Below are 16066 nucleotides of genomic sequence, written 5' to 3' on the forward strand. Positions count from 1 at the left end.
ATGGGAGGTTGTGGAGGCAGATGTTTAGATAGGGATCTCCATAGGGCACACTTTTGGTAGTTGTAGGCCCGTTTCCTCTAGTTGAACCCGGGTTTCAGTAATGCAAGGTTGTAAATTATGTATTTATTCAAACTTGGTTTGTAAAACTTAAGGTAAGGTCTTGTGTATATGTGTTGTATTTTCAAATATGCGTCGTGCTTGTACCATCTGCGCCCACCCTCGCGTGGGACTATCGGTGATGTTTCGATCAGGATGTGGGTTGAGAAAGGATCGCCAAATTAAGCCGTTAAGCTAATGCGCCCGATGTATTCAAATGACGGCCATTACGCTTAATTAGAGTTTTAATTTGGCGGTTCCGTCACACATATGAAGCCAACTTTAGCTTTCCTCCTGCTGGAATGTTTGGAAGAGGAGCTGCAATTGAAGGTGCTCGGTCTTCATCACCAGTTGAGTCCATGGCTTATAGCCATGGTGATGTTGGGTCAGGTCCGGCATCACCGATATCTCCTGTACAACATAATAATATGAATGCAGACTCCCCCTCGATGGATCTAGCTGGTGGCGCCCTTCCCCCGATTGGATCTGGCGCGGATTGGAAGATGGAGGAGACGACCAAGGCAAGTCCCCGCGGGAAGAAACAGAAGGTGGGAGTGGAATTGTTTTATTATTTAGGGACGGGAGGTGCCTGCTGTTGCTTAACGCTGGACCGAATCAATCCTCCCAGCACCCATATGATGTGTCCGGTTTTCTATTTTTCTCTCTACCCCAGCTGCTCTTAGGTGAGCCATCCCATCCCTGGCATCTGCTGACTGGGCCACCACATCACGAGCGAAAATGAGGTGGCGTGCTTAGTCAGCAGTGCATGCATGCTTGCCTGTCCAGTGACGGGAGTAAAACTTGATGCTAGACGCCAAATTAGTGAGGAGAATTTGACCATATTCGTAGTTCTGCAATCATCTCCTTTTTTCCCAAATGATGATATTTTTGAAAAAACAAAAGCTCAACACATAGTTTTTTTCTCTCTATAATGATTTAATAAAGCCTTACTGTGAATTTTACTCATTCCATTCCAAAATAATTGTACATCTAGAATTTAAAATTTGTCGTACAAAAAATAGCTACTTTGATCCAACTACTATAAAAAATAAGAGTTTCCGGAATCTTCTTACAAAAAAGATAAGATAGTGTCCGGATCATTCTAAAAAAAGATAATGAGTATTTTTATAATTTTACACCAAGCATTAGTTTGTATGTTCGATCTTAGAATTATATTTATTTTGAGATGGAGGGAGTACAAGCTAGGAGTGGACTTTCAGATGAAACATCAGTGGGCAGAAATTCCTTGGTGGAAAATGATTGAGCAGTGCCAAGCCTCCCTCCTCCGACGCTGCTCGGTCAAAAAGGCATGAAGAAAAGAGGATCCCATTGCGCAGCGCAGCGCAGGGAGACCATGATTGGGAGCCTCATGACGTGCAAACCCAAGAATATTTCAAGATCATGGACCATCATGTGCTTCCGTCGAAAATTGACTACGAACCTGCGCCCTTTTGACAAACTTCCACACTGACATTTGTAGCTGTCCGGCCGGTGATGGGAACGCCAACGCCGTGCAGACACATACATACACCCCTGCTCATTGCATTAGCAAAGTGAAAACCTTTTTTCTAGAGAAGATGCATGCATTGCCTGAACATGGCGAGTTATTGGCCGCCGCCGGCATCCGGCCGGGGGCCGAGATGGTGGCGGAGGTGTGGTGCCCACGCAGACGAAGGGAGCGAGCGGAATGGAATGGGATGGAATGAATGTGCTCTCGCCGGCGCCGCCTACCTTGTGACTTGTGAGTGCCCATGTTGATGCCTTGAATGCAGAGCGAGCAAGCGATGATGCCAGTGGCAACCCAACGAGCTGTCATCCTCATCAAAGGGCGCGAGCACGCATCATCTGCTCTCATGCGTATTAGCCTAATAGGATCTTGATCATTTGAATTTTTTTTGTGCTTCGTTGAGGAGAATTCCTCCTCTATTCCCTCAAAAAAGTTTCCTCCTCTACTTTTTTTATGTGCCTTGATTGATCATTTCCGTTGCTGATTATTTTCATAAGCCTGCGGGAGTTTGATCACATGGGGTGTGCAACTTGCTCGATCTATTGTGTGGTTTTGATGAAAAACAAAAAAATAAAAGGTGTGACGTGATGGCTGCTGCTAGAGTAGAGGAGTGAGGAATGGGTGCAAATGAAATGAGTAGTATATAATTCGTCGGAAGAACGTGTTGAGATTTCAAAGGGAAGTTTTATAGGAGAGGAAAAATATTTTTGTGACAGGCTCAACTCTTGAGCCTTGTCCTAAGAAAAAGTACTTCAGTTATCTGAATTATTAGAGTTTTAGTGAGCCACCAAGTAGTGAGCGGTCGTGGAGTCGTGAGCGAAACTGCAAGGAAATTTCTTGGTCCAGGACATATTCCGTAAGATTAGGACGTAATTTACTAGACCGCCGTGGATGAAATGCACTTTAGGACCACATGTGCCTTTTCCTACCCCGGAAGTTCATGAATGTCGCCTTTCTCTCTCAAACTTAAGCACATAAATTTGTGACGTCAACACTTCACAGAAGACACATATGCTAAATCCATGTACACATGTGGCTACATTTCTCTCCAATGATCAAAAAGAAAAAACTCGACCTACGGGGGAAAGACCGCCCCCATGACATTGTATTAAGAAGAAGACCTTCTCACACAGATCAAAAAAATCCCCGAACCCCTGCCCCCACTCATACATAGTAGCCCGTCACCTTATGAGTTAGACTAGATATAGACTATACTTTGAACATGAGGACAGACGAGATTTTTTTACTCCTACACTCCTGGCCCGTCACCTTATGATTTAGACTGGATACAGACTATACTTTGAACATGAGGACAGACGAGGAGATTTTTTTACTCCTACACTCCTGGCCCGTCACCTTATGATTTAGACTGGATACAGACTATACTTTGAACATGAGGACAGACGAGGAGATTTTTTTAGATACAGACTATACTTTGAACATGAGGACAGACGAGGAGATTTTTTTACTCCTACACTCTCGAAGGGGGTCGAACTCCGGCCGGCAGGGGGCGCTACTGAGCGCGCTAGCCAGTTCGGCTTCACGGCAGTATTCACATGAAGTTGGGCGATGTCAAGTTTCTGCATTCATGATACACCTTTCACTCACATTCTTTGTTTTTTAAGAAAGAATCATCTCTCACATTTTGGCCGTCTATTCTCCGAAAGATTGAAAGAACCTTTCTAAACCCCAAAAAAGTAGCTTTACCATGTGGTAACTTGTCCAGCTACCTCATCAGTGCAGCTCAACTACGAATCCGGAACAGCAACCGGTAGGGAGCGGTAGTTGTGCGTATACAGTGTGCTACTGGAGTTACAGTATTGCATAGGATTCTTGCTGGGCGGTTGTGACTTGTGAGTTTTGGGAGTTGATGAGCTGCAAGTACCGCACAGGAAAGATAAACACTTGAGTTCCTGTTTAGTTCCCAATCCATAATCCCGTAAACACAAAAAAAAATATCACATTAAATATTTCGACACATGTATGAAGTACTAAATGAAATTTATTTATAAATTTTTTTTCATAGATGGGCTGTAAATCGCGAGACGAATCTAATGAGCCTACTTAATTCATAATTTGCAATAGTAATATTACAGTAACCATCTGCTAATTATTAATTAATCATAGATTAATTAGCATTATTAAATTCGTATCGTGATTTACAACTCATCTGTGCAAAAAATTTTGTAAATAAATTTCATTTAATACTTCAAATTAAATTAGTAAAATTCCATCGTAAATTTTTTTTACAAAACATCTGAACACGGCCCGAAAATGAAAGCTCGGGCAAAGAAAACAAAAACTGCCCCACCGTGCTTAAAAAAATCGCCCCCACTTTTCCCGAATCCTTTTTATCCTCAGCCAGTCAGCCTAACACAAACCCACACACAAGCGCACAGAATTCACAAGAGCGGCAGTGAGGGGGGCGAGAGAGAGAGAGAGAGAGAGAGAGAGCGAGCGGGGAAGGGCTGAAGGGGGGAGCGGCACTGGAGAGTGATAGAGCCTCGTCGGAAGCAAAAATCCACAGCGTATAGAGGGAGGCAACGAGGTCTGGAGACCCTGGGGAGAGGAGCTGAGAAAATCCCTTGGAAACGTTTGGCAGATGCGCGAGAAGGGGCTCCTTGATCTGTTTTTGAGCGGAGAGATTTGGTCATTCGAGCTGCGGAGCTCAAGAAATTAGATCCTGGGGACATCGGAGTGAAAAGGAGGCTCGATTTCCCGGTGCCCTTTTGCTGCATTGCTGCCTCCTTTCAGATCCGAGCTGCCGCGCGAAGAAAGGTGGGATCTTTGCTCGTCATCTCCTCAAATCCGCCCAAAATTTGGGCTTCTTGAGCTGTTCTTGGAGCCCCGTGCTTCAAATCTTTGAGAGAAAGTCGACTTTTTTAGTTGGGGTAGATGCGGGAGTGATGTCAACTACTTTATAAGCTGTCCCCTACAATTGTTGATATTAGATTCGCTAGTTATGGCGGATCTTGCCATGGGGCACTAGGCGTTTCTTTCGGCGAAGGCGAAAGAAACTTGCCGTAAGCTGCAATGTCTCTCAAGAGCATTGTGGGCCAACTGAAGGAGATGAGGGACGGCATCGGGAACATGTCGAGGCGCGCCGGGGGCTCCGATGGGCGCGCCGGCCACGGCCGCGCGGGGTCGCGGCATTCTTGGCCTAGCCTGTGGGCGGAACAGCCGCAGCGGCATGGCCAGGGCCAGGAGGGGCCGCCGCAGCTGCAGCAGCATCAGGGGCGGTGGGCGAACCTGCCGCCGGAACTGCTGCTGGATGTGATACAGAGGGTGGAGGCTAGCGAGGCGACGTGGCCGGCGCGTCGCCAGGTCGTGGCGTGCGCGCACGTTTGCCGGTCGTGGCGTGAGATCTCTAAGGAGGTGGTGAAGACGCTCGAAGAGTGCGGCAGGATCACCTTCCCCATATCCCTCAAGCAGGTATCGACCTCCATCAGTGTCCTCTGATGTCATTAGTTCATGGCAAGTTTACCGTCTAAGACGTAGTGAAAGTTTGAATATCTTATGCTTAACTTCATATTTTGCACAGCCGGGACCTCGCGAGCAGCCGGTGCAGTGCTTTGTAAGGAGGGACAGGGCGACATCCACATATCTCCTCTACCTAGGGCTCAGCCCATGTAAGTTATGTGTGGCTGTTGATTTAGTTTTAGTGTTCTTGTTCTTCTTAGCCCTTTTGTATTGCTTTTTTTTTTCCGAGGACCCTTTCTATTAATGCGTCTGCATCGAGATGAACTGTTATCTTGTGCTAGTGCCAATTTGCAAGAATAAACTTCATAAATATTAGTGTCCTTGCAGTGCAAATCTAATCATCTTTGCAAAGGAAGTTAATTCTATGGTTTAATCATTTAGTTAATTGTGTCAAAAAGGATTTGCATTAAGAATGCCTAGTTCAAGTTAGGCGAACAATGATATGTTTCTTTTTTCCTATACTATACTATGTCAAAAGATTTCCTGCTTCATGCTAGAGCATTGGATCCGTAGCCTATTGCACATCTGGTTGCTTTTTTAACCCCGTTTGTTGTTTGAGCATGCTACGTGAAATTCTGTTTTGAAGTTGGCAATCCAGAACAATTGAATAAATATCTTTTCCCCGTCAATGCGGGCTCTATTAGCTGCTTGCCTGGTTTGAGAAAGGAGCCAACTGTAACTAGCGAACTGCGAGGTTCCAATACAGACTGTGAAATACTTGTCTGACCACATTGAAGTTACTTTCCTTACTTACACAGCAAACATATAGCAGGGTCCAAAGATGAGCTCAATCGTTGGAAGAGCGGTGCATTATGTTATACTAGAATAGGCAACAATGCATTATTGTGGACTATCCATGGTATACATACTTTTCTGCACATTCAAATTTGTGCTAGATGTGTACAGATATCTACTACCTTGGCCCCTTATTAATATGGGTGTGGTCCTTTCCACTAAAAATTGTTGTACGATTGAGTAGGATGCCTTCAGAATTGTTAGACAGCTCACACCTCCTGTTTAGGATATAAGTCTTGAACCATAGTAATTCTACAATAGTTTATGGACCTATACTTGAACCTTATATTTGCGCTCGATTAATGTGAGAACATGTCACTTACTGGTGAATCTGTATGTTGTGCAGCTCTGAATGTGGAAAACGACAAGCTTTTGCTTGCAGCTCGTAAGGTCAGGCGTGCCACGAGGACTTCTTTTGTGATCTCACTGGCCTCTGATGATTTCTCTCACTCCAGCAGCACCTACGTTGGTAAACTGAAGTAAGCTTCTTATTATGTCAACTTAAGTGGCATTATCATTCTACTTTGTGTTAGTGACCTTCTAACATTGCCATTGTTTCTCATAATCAGGCCAAACTTTCTTGGTACAAAGTTCACAATCTTTGACAGCCAGCCTCCTCCTGATGCTGTGGTGCTACCAAACAATAAACCAAGCAAAAGGCAGTCGAAACAAGTATCACCAAGACTGCCACTTGGCAATTACAATGTTGCTACAGTTACATATGAGCTCACCGTCCTACGCAATCGGGGACCAAGGAGAATGCAATGCACCATGCACTCAATACCAGCTCAGTGCATTCAGGAGGGTGGGAAGGCCCCAACGCCTACTGGCACCATCCACTCGCTTGATGAGCCAGTGTCCACACTACCGAGTACCAAAGGAAAGGAACCAGTTGTGGAATTTTCGTCAACAAGCCTCAGTGCTGATCTGTCTGGTCCAGCTTGTACTGGTGAAGAGCCTCTAGTTCTGAAGAATAAATCCCCTCGTTGGCATGAGCAACTGCAGTGCTGGTGCCTCAACTTCCGGGGGCGCGTCACTGTAGCATCGGTCAAGAACTTCCAGCTTGTTGCCTCTGTTGATCCATCCCTCAACATCCCTGCGGCAGAGCAGGAGAAGGTGATCCTCCAGTTTGGGAAGATAGGGAAGGATATTTTCACCATGGACTACCGGTACCCGCTCTCGGCATTCCAAGCCTTCGCAATCTGCCTGACCAGCTTCGACACCAAACCGGCTTGCGAATAACCAACAGAGGTGTAAAGCTGGGCGTGAGTCTTGCCTATCCAGACATAACCTGCTTCCTGGGTCGATGTAAATTCTCGATCTAGCTGTGCTGGGCTGCTGCCCAGGCGAAGTGGTAGCTTGCGAGGGAAGTATGGCGTCTGTACCATAGGAAGATTTGAGCGACCCGGTGTATCCAACTGCGTTATGCATTAGGGTGCCCTATGTATTATTGTTGGGATGTTTGGCTGTGAAGTATCGCTGCCGTATGGACAATGGACGTTGTGACCATCTTGCCTGCGTCTGCTTGCTCTCATTTTGAGCCGTGATGGTATCCAGGGTTGGCAGGAAGCATCGCTTGCTCCCTCTGCTGCTGCCTGTTCCTTTTAGCTTCCTACTTGATGATCTGATGTGAAATGGGTATCTTATTTACAGGGACCAAATGCAGCATTTGCATCTGGTAAGGAAGTTGCATGAGACTGCTGTAAACGCAACAGCAGCCATTGCTGGTAGCTTGGGTATCTCGCCAATCATCACGAGAGCACCACCAGCAAGGGCACCTATGATTTGCAGCCACCCAAAAAGAGGAGAGAAAGAAAAGGAGCAGAAGCGCATGCAGCAGCGGCAGTTGCTTGCGGATATTCAGCGATGCGCCCGCGCATCTCACTCCCTCAACCGAACCCATCATCCCTTTGTCCGAATGATCTCGTCCGTATCCGTCTGAAGGCTGGTTTCAACATGTGCCCCTCCATGCATGCTAGTGCCCGCCTAAGGCCTCTACGACCGACTGGTCGGCTGAGGCTGCTGGCACCCTGTGGCGCGGGTTCGAGTCTTTGGGACGCGAATTTCTGATGCCGTGGGGTAAAAAATTCCCCTCGCTGGTGGGCCAGGTTCGGGGGGTTTCTCGGTCGGGTTGAGAGCCGAGGCAGTCGCTTTCTCTTAATGAAATACGAGTGGGGACCGTTTCAACACCCCGATCGAGTTTTATGGATGCTAGTGCCCCGCTCGGTGTCGGGATCTTTGTTTAGTAGATGCCCAGACAGGGAGCATGAAGATAGCAATGAAAGTAAGTGTCGAACTCTCCAATAATAATCAGAAAATTTAACCCTTTACATTGTGGAGAGAGGGGGCTATTTATACCCCTAGCCCTCGGCCAGGATTACCTAAATTGCCCCCTCCCAACTCATTTACAGCTCACCCTTGGCCGGTTCCGGGGTAAAATTACAAGGTGAGGTTTACAAATCCGACCTTCTCACGTATTCGGAAGGTGTACAACTCCGACCTTCTTACATACTCACGTTTTACTCACATGTCTTCAGTTGACGAAGGTCACCATAACCTTCGGGTACCTCCGGGAATTTGGGTCGTAGGTTCCATCAACGATCGACCAGCCGCCATCGTTCCCGATCGCGAGCTCTTCTCCCGAAGGTCTTGATCTTCGAGTTTACGCTTCCAGGTAGCCGTTCGTCACCTTCGGCGCGGTGGAGGCGAAATCCTTCGGACCGAAGGTCTTGGAGTTTGCGCTTGCGCTTCTGGGCAGCTATCCGTTACCTTCGGTCTTCAGAAGGTGATATCCTTCGACCCGAAGGTCATGGTCTTCGAGCTTGCGCTTCTTAGTGTTCGTCCGATACCTTCGGGTGCGCTTAGCTCCATTTCGTTGTGGCCCTGCAAACAGGTTAGGGAGCATTTCCGAGGGTGAGAGCTTCACCCGAAGGTCCAATCCCCAACACTCGGCTCGGGCGGACCGTGGTGGGCCAGGTTCGGGGGTTTCTCGGTCAGGTTGAAAGCCGAGGCAGTCGCTTCCTCTTAATGAAATACGGGTGGGGACCGTTTCAACCCCCCGATCGAGTTTTATGGATGCTAGTGGCCCGCTCGGCTCGGGCAGACCGTGATTGTGTTGTGACGGTGGCCTCCCACTGCAGCGAGCCTTCAGACGGATACAGTAATGGTATTCACCGTCCCTTTTTAGTTTAAAAATTATTTTAAACATTATTAAAGAGAAATGTTATTTTAAGATATTAATATAATTTTTTGAATAAAAAAGAAATAATTTTTCTATTATAAACTAAAGAGGAGCAATAGGTGCCATGTTGTCATGGTGGAAACCACTTGCCTCGTCCTTGTCCGCACGGGCGGAGCTAACTGTGGGTCTAGGAGGCTGGAGCCCCATATCTCCGGAAACAATAGAGCCTCTTCTTGAGCTCCATCTATTTTTAAAGAAAAAGAATGAGAAAGAAGGGGAGAAAGAAGAAAGTAAGAGAAAGAAAGAAGAAATTCAGCCTCCTTGATCTTGGATTCGCCACTGCCTGTCCCTGTCCGCGTGACTCGGTCGCCGCCCCACGAGCGCGCACTCGAAGGCCGCGGTGGCGTTGCGTGACGTGCGGCACGCCGGCGCGTCCGCCACGAAACTTGCGCGTCTCGCCCTTGGCTTTCTCTCATGGGATGACGTCAGCCACCTCTCTTTTGACCCATGGCACTGGCAGGCAGCCGTTGGAAGGTCGTCGAGGAGGAGATTGTCCACAGATAAGCAGGAGATCTCTGTCCACTGAACCCGATCTTCTACATGGTCTGAACGAGGCAGCCGCCGGCGCGATCAGCCTGCTGACACACTGATGCCAGTAGCAGTAGGGCTTGGAGAAGCATACATTCTGATGCTGAATTTTCTTCAGACCGACGAGTCACGACGTCTCCTACTAGTCTGCTACCACCAGCACGCGATGTGAATGATCACTTTCAGCAGCTGGTAGGAAAAAGCCGTAGAAATTAGCAGGGGACAGAAGGAAAACTCGATCCGCTTTCCTTCTTGTTCGCAAATTCAGCGGAATTTTCAACGGGGAACACGACGAGTCCACGAGTCACGCGTACGAGGAACCCCGCGCGGGAATTAATGCGGCCGCCCTCGCCACAACCACCGCGATCCCCGTGTCCGTGAGGAAGAAAAAGGCGTCGTGCTCTGGGCTCCGTCGCCGCCCCGCTCTGCAAGGCCAGCAACCGGCAGCCGCCGTCGATTACGTGAGGAGTCGGAGGGGGGAGGAGGGGAGGGGAGGGGAGGGCAGCGAGGCGACGATCGATGGAGACGGTGGAGGAGGACGTAGAGGAGTACAGCTGGCGGGAGGTGGTGCTGCCGCGCCTCGTCCCCGTGGTGCCCGACGCGCCGCCGGAGCTCGAGCGGGAGACCGGGGAGCGGCGACGCGGCAGGGACCTCCTCGTCGCCGTCGACTTCGGCCCCAACTCCAAGCACGCCTTCGACTGGGCGCTCGCGCACATCGCGCGCGTCGCCGACACGGTCCACCTTGTCCACGCCGTCTCCAGTTGAGCCCCCCTTCCCCGCCACCCGCCACCCGCCATCCATCCTTCTTCGAGACCCTACCTTGCCTGCATATATACTCCATCTATCTAGCTATCCTGATTCCTAAATCATTAGTTAACTTCGAGGCAGTTTTAGATTATGCCGAAGGTTGGTGAACTTACGACTAGTTAATTAACAGTTCGAATTGTTTAGCGTGTCGACGATTTGGACATCTGACTCCGATTTGGCGGCTTCTTGGTGTATCCAGCGTCCTGGCTTAAATTCAGTTACGTCTGGGTCTGGTCAGACATGTTGACCGGACCAATTATGTTTGTCTCGCTATAGATGTTAAGTATGATTGGTGATGTCACATATTGATGATCGGATAGGTCAGGATAGTATAGCGCTGTCAGTACAGATCTTACAAAGCGGAGGTGTTTCCTCATATTTTGCATCTTCTTTAAAAAGATCAGTCAAGCATCTTAACTACATAAGGCTGGAGAGTACGTTAAATTTGCGGTCAACTGAAGCTCAGGCTCAATGTGACGTTTGATCTGTGTAGATGTGCATAATGAGATTGTGTATGACAAAAGTCGGGAGCTAATGGAGGATCTGGCTATTGAGGCATTCAAGACTTTATTGGTATGCTTTCTCCATCCTTTATATGTCTGTCTGTACTGTTATGCTGTTTTGCATACAAGCAATGTATGTTGATCTTACAGCATACAAGCGTTTTATGTTGATCATTATGTATAATGCGAAGGGTTAATTTGCATACCTCAGTTACTGCCTTGTATTCTAGAAAAATAGTGCTAAATGATTTCTGATGACTAAAATTGAGCTGATGTGAAGTATGCACATTTGTGAATTCCTGTTTTTGCTTCTTTTCCATATTTTGCTCAAGGGATTGATACATGTACCTTTAATTGGGATTTTGTAAGGTCCGTACCAAGGCACGAATTGTTGAAGGGGATGTTGGAAAAGTAATATGCCGAGAAGCAGACCGACTGAAGCCAGCAGCTGTCATTCTTGGTACACGTGGTAGAGGCCTTATTCAAAGGTATATGACTCTTAAACCGCATATCAGTTATATTTGTGCCACATTTAGAAGCTCAGGCCTTTTGTTTGCTTGGGGAGCTTATGGTACTGGGCCTATTGGTCAACTTTGTAGGTAGCAAATTTTCTGGTCACTTTGACATTGGGACCACCACAAGATATGTCATACAATTGTCTTGTTGCTTGTAAGTTGCAGGCAAAAAATTATGCTCACCTATTCAACATCTAAAATAATTACTCCAAAAAAGAAATTTCAGCGTATTGATCACAAGTTTTCTGTTCTGATATGAAGTCACCTTTAGGATCTTCACTCAGCAAGGAAAAAAGTATCTTGATGCTAACTCGTTAAGGGATTGTTTGCTGGCCTCAGAACAATCTATCAAGTATTTGTCTAATTAACATTAGTGTTGGTAGTATGAAGCTCAAATTAGGGCATGTATGGTCCTCTTGTCTGGAAAGTTAAAGGCCATCATTTGAAGAAAAAGGTCTTGCAAGATTCAGCTATGAAATATGCTAGCATTTTTCCCTTTTGAATGATGTAAAGCAACTCTTTATGCCCCCGTAATTCTATGCCTGGATCTCCTACTATGGAAGTTTGCTGAGAAATGCTGAGTGCTAAGCCCATGCTCTAATTCAATGATTCAAGAAGGTAGGTCTAATTGATCAGTATCAAAAACAATGACTAGAGTGTCCTTTAAAGAACCTGATAATTTGCTGAATAGATCTGAAATGACGAGAAGGATTTGGCACTAAAGCAAATGAATGCAATTGAATGTTCTTTATTATCTGTTCTTTCTACCTTTTGGTGCTAGTTCATATTTTATTGCTGAATATGAGCTGGAGATTGCATTTCTAAGTATATCTCTAACTTTGCCTTTGTACTGTAGTGTGCTGCAGGGAAGTGTCAGTGAGTATTGCTTCCACAACTGTAAAGCGGCACCAATTATCATTGTGCCAGGCAAAGGTCAGTTCAAGTTCTTTACTCTTGTCACAACCATTACATGAAAACAAGACTGGGTACCAAATAAAGGTCTTCCGTATAGTGCTACCAAGCTTAGCATGCATTTGTGAATTCACACGCTTACATGCACGGGGATGGCTCTCGATAAGTGCAAGAAGCATCTAGTCATGTTGAATCGCAAGGAAATAGTTTGTCCTATGTCTTTGAATCTGTCCGTATCCTGTATCAAATAATTGCAAGCTATTTTGGATCTTTCTGACGGCAAAACATGTGAACGATAAAGAACAGTTCGTTTTTACTCTGCACACTGGGGGGAAGGAGGGGGACTGGATCCAAACTCCCCCATCCAGAGGGAGTGATATTATGGTTCCAGATTAACAAACTTCGACGTGATAAATGATTTTGGTCTAATACTTTTGTTGGTCCAGCCACGATGAGAGCAAAACTTAGTTTCCTGGGACTATATTGTGCTATCTTCTGAATGAAGGCATGTTGTCGGATTCAAAAGAAATTAGTCATACTCATGAAAATTGAAATATGATTGAACTGGTATCGCAATGCCCTCAAATCATGTGTCATGTCAGTGCATGTCTTTGTAAATATTGAAATCAAATTCAGCTGATATCTCAATGCACTCAAATCCTTTGCGGTGGGCAAATGAATTATCCTTTACTTCCATTACAAGTAAAGTAGAATTATGTCTTTGCAGAAGCTGGTGAACAGTCTGTGCTTTGAAGGAAGATAAGCGGGAGGCAGTGGTTGTTGTGCTTTCAGTTTAGGTGTAGAGTGTTGTATATTGTTGTTGGTTTGTTGTGGGAACATTATTTAGGTGCTTTGTTTGTAATCTGAAGTTCTGAACCCTCTGTATTGTTTGGCTCTGAAGGAACGTTTAGAAATTGAGTGTAACAGACAAACATATAACAGGAGAAATGTACTTGTATTGCCATTGCTGACAGAATACTCCATTAGTACAGTTGCTACGAATAAAGAATCTTTAGCCACAAATTTTGCTGTGGTTAAAATTCCAATAACGAGGATTAATTCTTCTTACATTTCCATTTTGAGGCTGTCTAGCAAACAGTCACCTGCAAGGAAAGTAGCAGCTGGATTCAGTAACTTATGCTGGAGAGGGGTACATTTCACGCAAGTTTGAATTTGCAGAGTTCTTTAATCGGCTGCCAGTTTTAACATTATCGTTCTGAACTCCGAACTGTAAGCTTGTTCAGGGATTTTTTTCCCCGCTGATCATCTAACCACTACTATGTTTCTTTCATTTCATATGAGGCAGAGACGCAGAGTAACTGCAGGCTTTGCTGTTCAAGAAGCAGCTACTCACTTTCTACTGACTGAAATTGTGCATCAAATCCACCGAACAGATTTTGAGAGCCAATGTCCCAGGCAGCAGCAGCAGCAGCTCCATTCACCTGCAGAGAACGCAAATCACTGGGTTCAGTTCAGAGAAATGGAGGAAGCAGAGTCGAGGACAACTGATTTCCGGGCACGTACGTTGAGGCACGGCTCGATCGACGGTCCAGCCGCCGCCATCACCGGTGAGGCAGCCGACACGGGGCAGCTCGCGGCGGCGGGAGGGTACAGGTTGTTGACGACCATGTCCAGTCCAAAGCCATTGGAGCCTCCTGCTGCAGATGGATGCACCTGCTGCAAGGGGCTCATCTGAAGGCAGGTCGGCTCCAGCTGCCCGGCCGGCAGAGCCACCGCGGGAAGGGCGGCAGGGCTGCACGCCTGCTTCAGCTGCCTGCCGAAGAGGTCCTCGACGATGTCGAAGCTCACCACTGGGTTGGACGCGGCGATCTTCATGGACAGGAACTGCAAGAGGAGCCCCCCGGTGAGCGATCGCACGCACAAGCTGGAAGAAGCAGAGAAGACGGAGCAGGACGGCAGGCTGCTAGCAGCTACCTCGACTTGCTTCTGCAGGGACTGGACGTAGTTGATGATCTCGTCGAGCATGCCGGCCTTGCCGGTGACCATGCTGCACCCGGGCACCAGCTCCTGCAGATACCTCATCCGCTCGCTGATCCTCTCCCTCCTCACCTGCACATCGATTTCGGCCATGGATTCTGGGTTCTGACAGCAGCAGGATGCGCAAGGCAGTATCGGTGCTGATGGTGCAGCATCGAGCACGCAAATGTTCGTTCAGCGGTTCAGTAATCGAGCTGTGTGTGTGTCGTACCCGCTCGGCGAGGCTGTGGCTGTCCGTGGCCTGGCCGCGGCGTGCCCGGACGTGGATGTAGTCGGTCTTCTGTCCGGCGGCCGCCGCCGTCGACGCCGCCTCCGCCTTCTTCTTGGCGCCTGCCTTTGGCCTCTCCTGCTTCGCCTTCCCGGACGCCGCGATCTCACCGAGGCCACACAGCTGCTGCTGCTGCTTCCCTCTGGGTCTCTTGCTCATGTCGTTGCCATCACCCTGCCAAGGTCAATTTTCGCCACACGTCAGTCGAAGACCTCCAACTGAATTTGCACGGCAGCAGTGCACATCTCCGGCAGAGGACTGCACCGCCGCGCACGCAGAAATCTCTCACCTTCGCGTCGAGGCACGCCTCCCGCCTCCTCTTCCTGAACCCGCCGCCGCCGCCGCTGCCGCTGCCGCTGCAGGAGTCATCGTTGCCGTCGCCCGGCGCCACCGCGCCAGGCGTCGCACCAAGGCTCGCGCCGCACATGGCGCCCAGGTCCGGCCACTCCTGGAGGTAGCCGAACGCGCTGCACATTGCGCCGAACTTGTCGTCGTCGAGGTCCACCAGCCCCTGGCACAGGCTCTCGACCGTCGTCCCCTGGCATCGCGCCATCCCCAGCCCTCCCGAGACGAGTTCACCGCCTTTCGATCAGCTAACCAAAAGCTAGCCGAGGATGACAAGTGACAAGGCTTCTTCTTTGGCTCAGCTATCTGCTGCTCGGCGCAGGTGGTGCGTGACCGTGAGCCCGATCCCCCCGGTGAAGAGAGAACTCAAGCAGCCTGGCCAGCAATTATGTAGGAGCTTGTGGGTGAAGCTTGCGCGTCCCTTTCGATCCCCTGCGTCCGTGCCCTCCCGGAAAATTTCCCAATCCATATATATAGGGAGAACGACGAGCGGATGGATAGGGGAGGGCTTTGCTTGGGGCGATGGTACTTGGCCATGGGAGACTGGATTTGGCCCCTGCTGCAGTGATGCCTTTAGGTGCGGTCATGTGAGGTAGGGCTGGGTAAAGGGGAGTGGGGCATCGTGTTTCTTCAGCTGGCACCTGCAGTGGCTCTCTCATAGGGCCTCCAATTTTGCCGGGGGGACCGACCCTTTGGCTTTGGGTACTTACGCATAGGCTGCAACTTCAGCAGGGCATCGAGGATGAACAGCACGCAAAGATCAGTGCTTAGTTAGGGAAAGCTGGCTTCTTTAGCATCTGGTTCGTGCATAAGTTCTTGGCAATTCACGCGTTCTGAACAAAGCTTTCTTCCATTGGGAGGTATGAACAGGGTGCAGGTTAAAACGGAAAGGAAAGGCTTCTCGATCTCTTGAGTGTGTGAAATCAGTAGCGCATCAACCGAACTACAGTAGGGTTTTTTTGAGCTGTGCGTGTGCTGAAAGTGAGATGGGCTCATTGTTCTGAATTTTTTTCCCTGAGGCTACAAAAGGACGAGTGGGGAGGTGACAGCTGCTCCAATAACAGCATGGAC

The 16066-nt window shown here is 48.2% G+C and overlaps 3 protein-coding genes across 4 annotated transcripts; 2 read left to right on the forward strand and 1 right to left on the reverse strand.

Moving 5' to 3' along the window:
- Positions 1 to 3991: 3991 nt before the first annotated feature.
- LOC120656956 (tubby-like F-box protein 5) lies at positions 3992 to 7464 on the forward strand. Its single transcript, XM_039935195.1, has 4 exons — positions 3992 to 5035; positions 5145 to 5232; positions 6225 to 6357; positions 6448 to 7464. Exons 1-4 carry the CDS (start codon positions 4637 to 4639, stop codon positions 7118 to 7120), a joined length of 1293 nt encoding a protein of 430 aa, XP_039791129.1. The 5' UTR covers positions 3992 to 4636; the 3' UTR covers positions 7121 to 7464.
- A 2235-nt stretch (positions 7465 to 9699) lies between these two features.
- On the forward strand, positions 9700 to 13362 carry LOC120656958. 2 transcript variants are annotated; one of them, XM_039935198.1, is made up of 5 exons: positions 9700 to 10407; positions 10948 to 11027; positions 11327 to 11445; positions 12329 to 12405; positions 13112 to 13362. In XM_039935198.1, the coding sequence occupies exons 1-5, from the start codon at positions 10167 to 10169 to the stop codon at positions 13135 to 13137; spliced, it is 543 nt and encodes a 180-aa protein (XP_039791132.1). In that variant the 5' UTR covers positions 9700 to 10166; the 3' UTR covers positions 13138 to 13362. The 2 variants fall into 2 exon arrangements, with proteins under 2 accessions (XP_039791132.1, XP_039791133.1); XM_039935199.1 differs by having other exon boundaries at positions 9815 to 10407; positions 13096 to 13360.
- Positions 13321 to 15757, reverse strand: LOC120656957 (transcription factor BHLH089-like). Its single transcript, XM_039935197.1, has 6 exons — positions 14940 to 15757; positions 14594 to 14824; positions 14320 to 14454; positions 13909 to 14229; positions 13739 to 13826; positions 13321 to 13487 (listed from the first exon to the last, which is right to left on the reverse strand). The coding sequence occupies exons 1-6, from the start codon at positions 15201 to 15203 to the stop codon at positions 13450 to 13452; spliced, it is 1077 nt and encodes a 358-aa protein (XP_039791131.1). The 5' UTR covers positions 15204 to 15757; the 3' UTR covers positions 13321 to 13449.
- Between the last annotated feature and the right edge of the window lie 309 nt (positions 15758 to 16066).

Source organism: Panicum virgatum, chromosome 1N (genome assembly GCF_016808335.1).
Source record: "Panicum virgatum strain AP13 chromosome 1N, P.virgatum_v5, whole genome shotgun sequence".
In the NCBI taxonomy this organism is placed as follows: Eukaryota; Viridiplantae; Streptophyta; class Magnoliopsida; order Poales; family Poaceae; genus Panicum; species Panicum virgatum.

What these genes read in the sequence shown, in the direction of transcription:
- LOC120656956 (XM_039935195.1), top strand. Translation starts at nt 4,637, where the DNA reads ATGTCTCTCAAGAGCATTGTGGGCCAACTGAAGGAGATGAGGGACGGC. An exon ending in TCCCCATATCCCTCAAGCAG is followed by an intron (nt 5,036 to 5,144) that starts GTATCGACCTCC and finishes TATTTTGCACAG; the next exon opens with CCGGGACCTCGCGAGCAGCC. An exon ending in ACCTACGTTGGTAAACTGAA is followed by an intron (nt 6,358 to 6,447) that starts GTAAGCTTCTTA and finishes TCTCATAATCAG; the next exon opens with GCCAAACTTTCTTGGTACAA.
- LOC120656958 (XM_039935198.1), top strand. Translation starts at nt 10,167, where the DNA reads ATGGAGACGGTGGAGGAGGACGTAGAGGAGTACAGCTGGCGGGAGGTG. An exon ending in CCTTGTCCACGCCGTCTCCA is followed by an intron (nt 10,408 to 10,947) that starts GTTGAGCCCCCC and finishes TGATCTGTGTAG; the next exon opens with ATGTGCATAATGAGATTGTG. An exon ending in TATCATTGTGCCAGGCAAAG is followed by an intron (nt 12,406 to 13,111) that starts GTCAGTTCAAGT and finishes ATGTCTTTGCAG; the next exon opens with AAGCTGGTGAACAGTCTGTG.
- LOC120656957 (XM_039935197.1), bottom strand. Translation starts at nt 15,203, where the DNA reads ATGGCGCGATGCCAGGGGACGACGGTCGAGAGCCTGTGCCAGGGGCTG. An exon ending in CGATCGAGCCGTGCCTCAAC is followed by an intron (nt 13,827 to 13,908) that starts GTACGTGCCCGG and finishes CGTTCTCTGCAG; the next exon opens with GTGAATGGAGCTGCTGCTGC. An exon ending in ACAATTTCAGTCAGTAGAAA is followed by an intron (nt 13,488 to 13,738) that starts GTGAGTAGCTGC and finishes CTTTCCTTGCAG; the next exon opens with GTGACTGTTTGCTAGACAGC.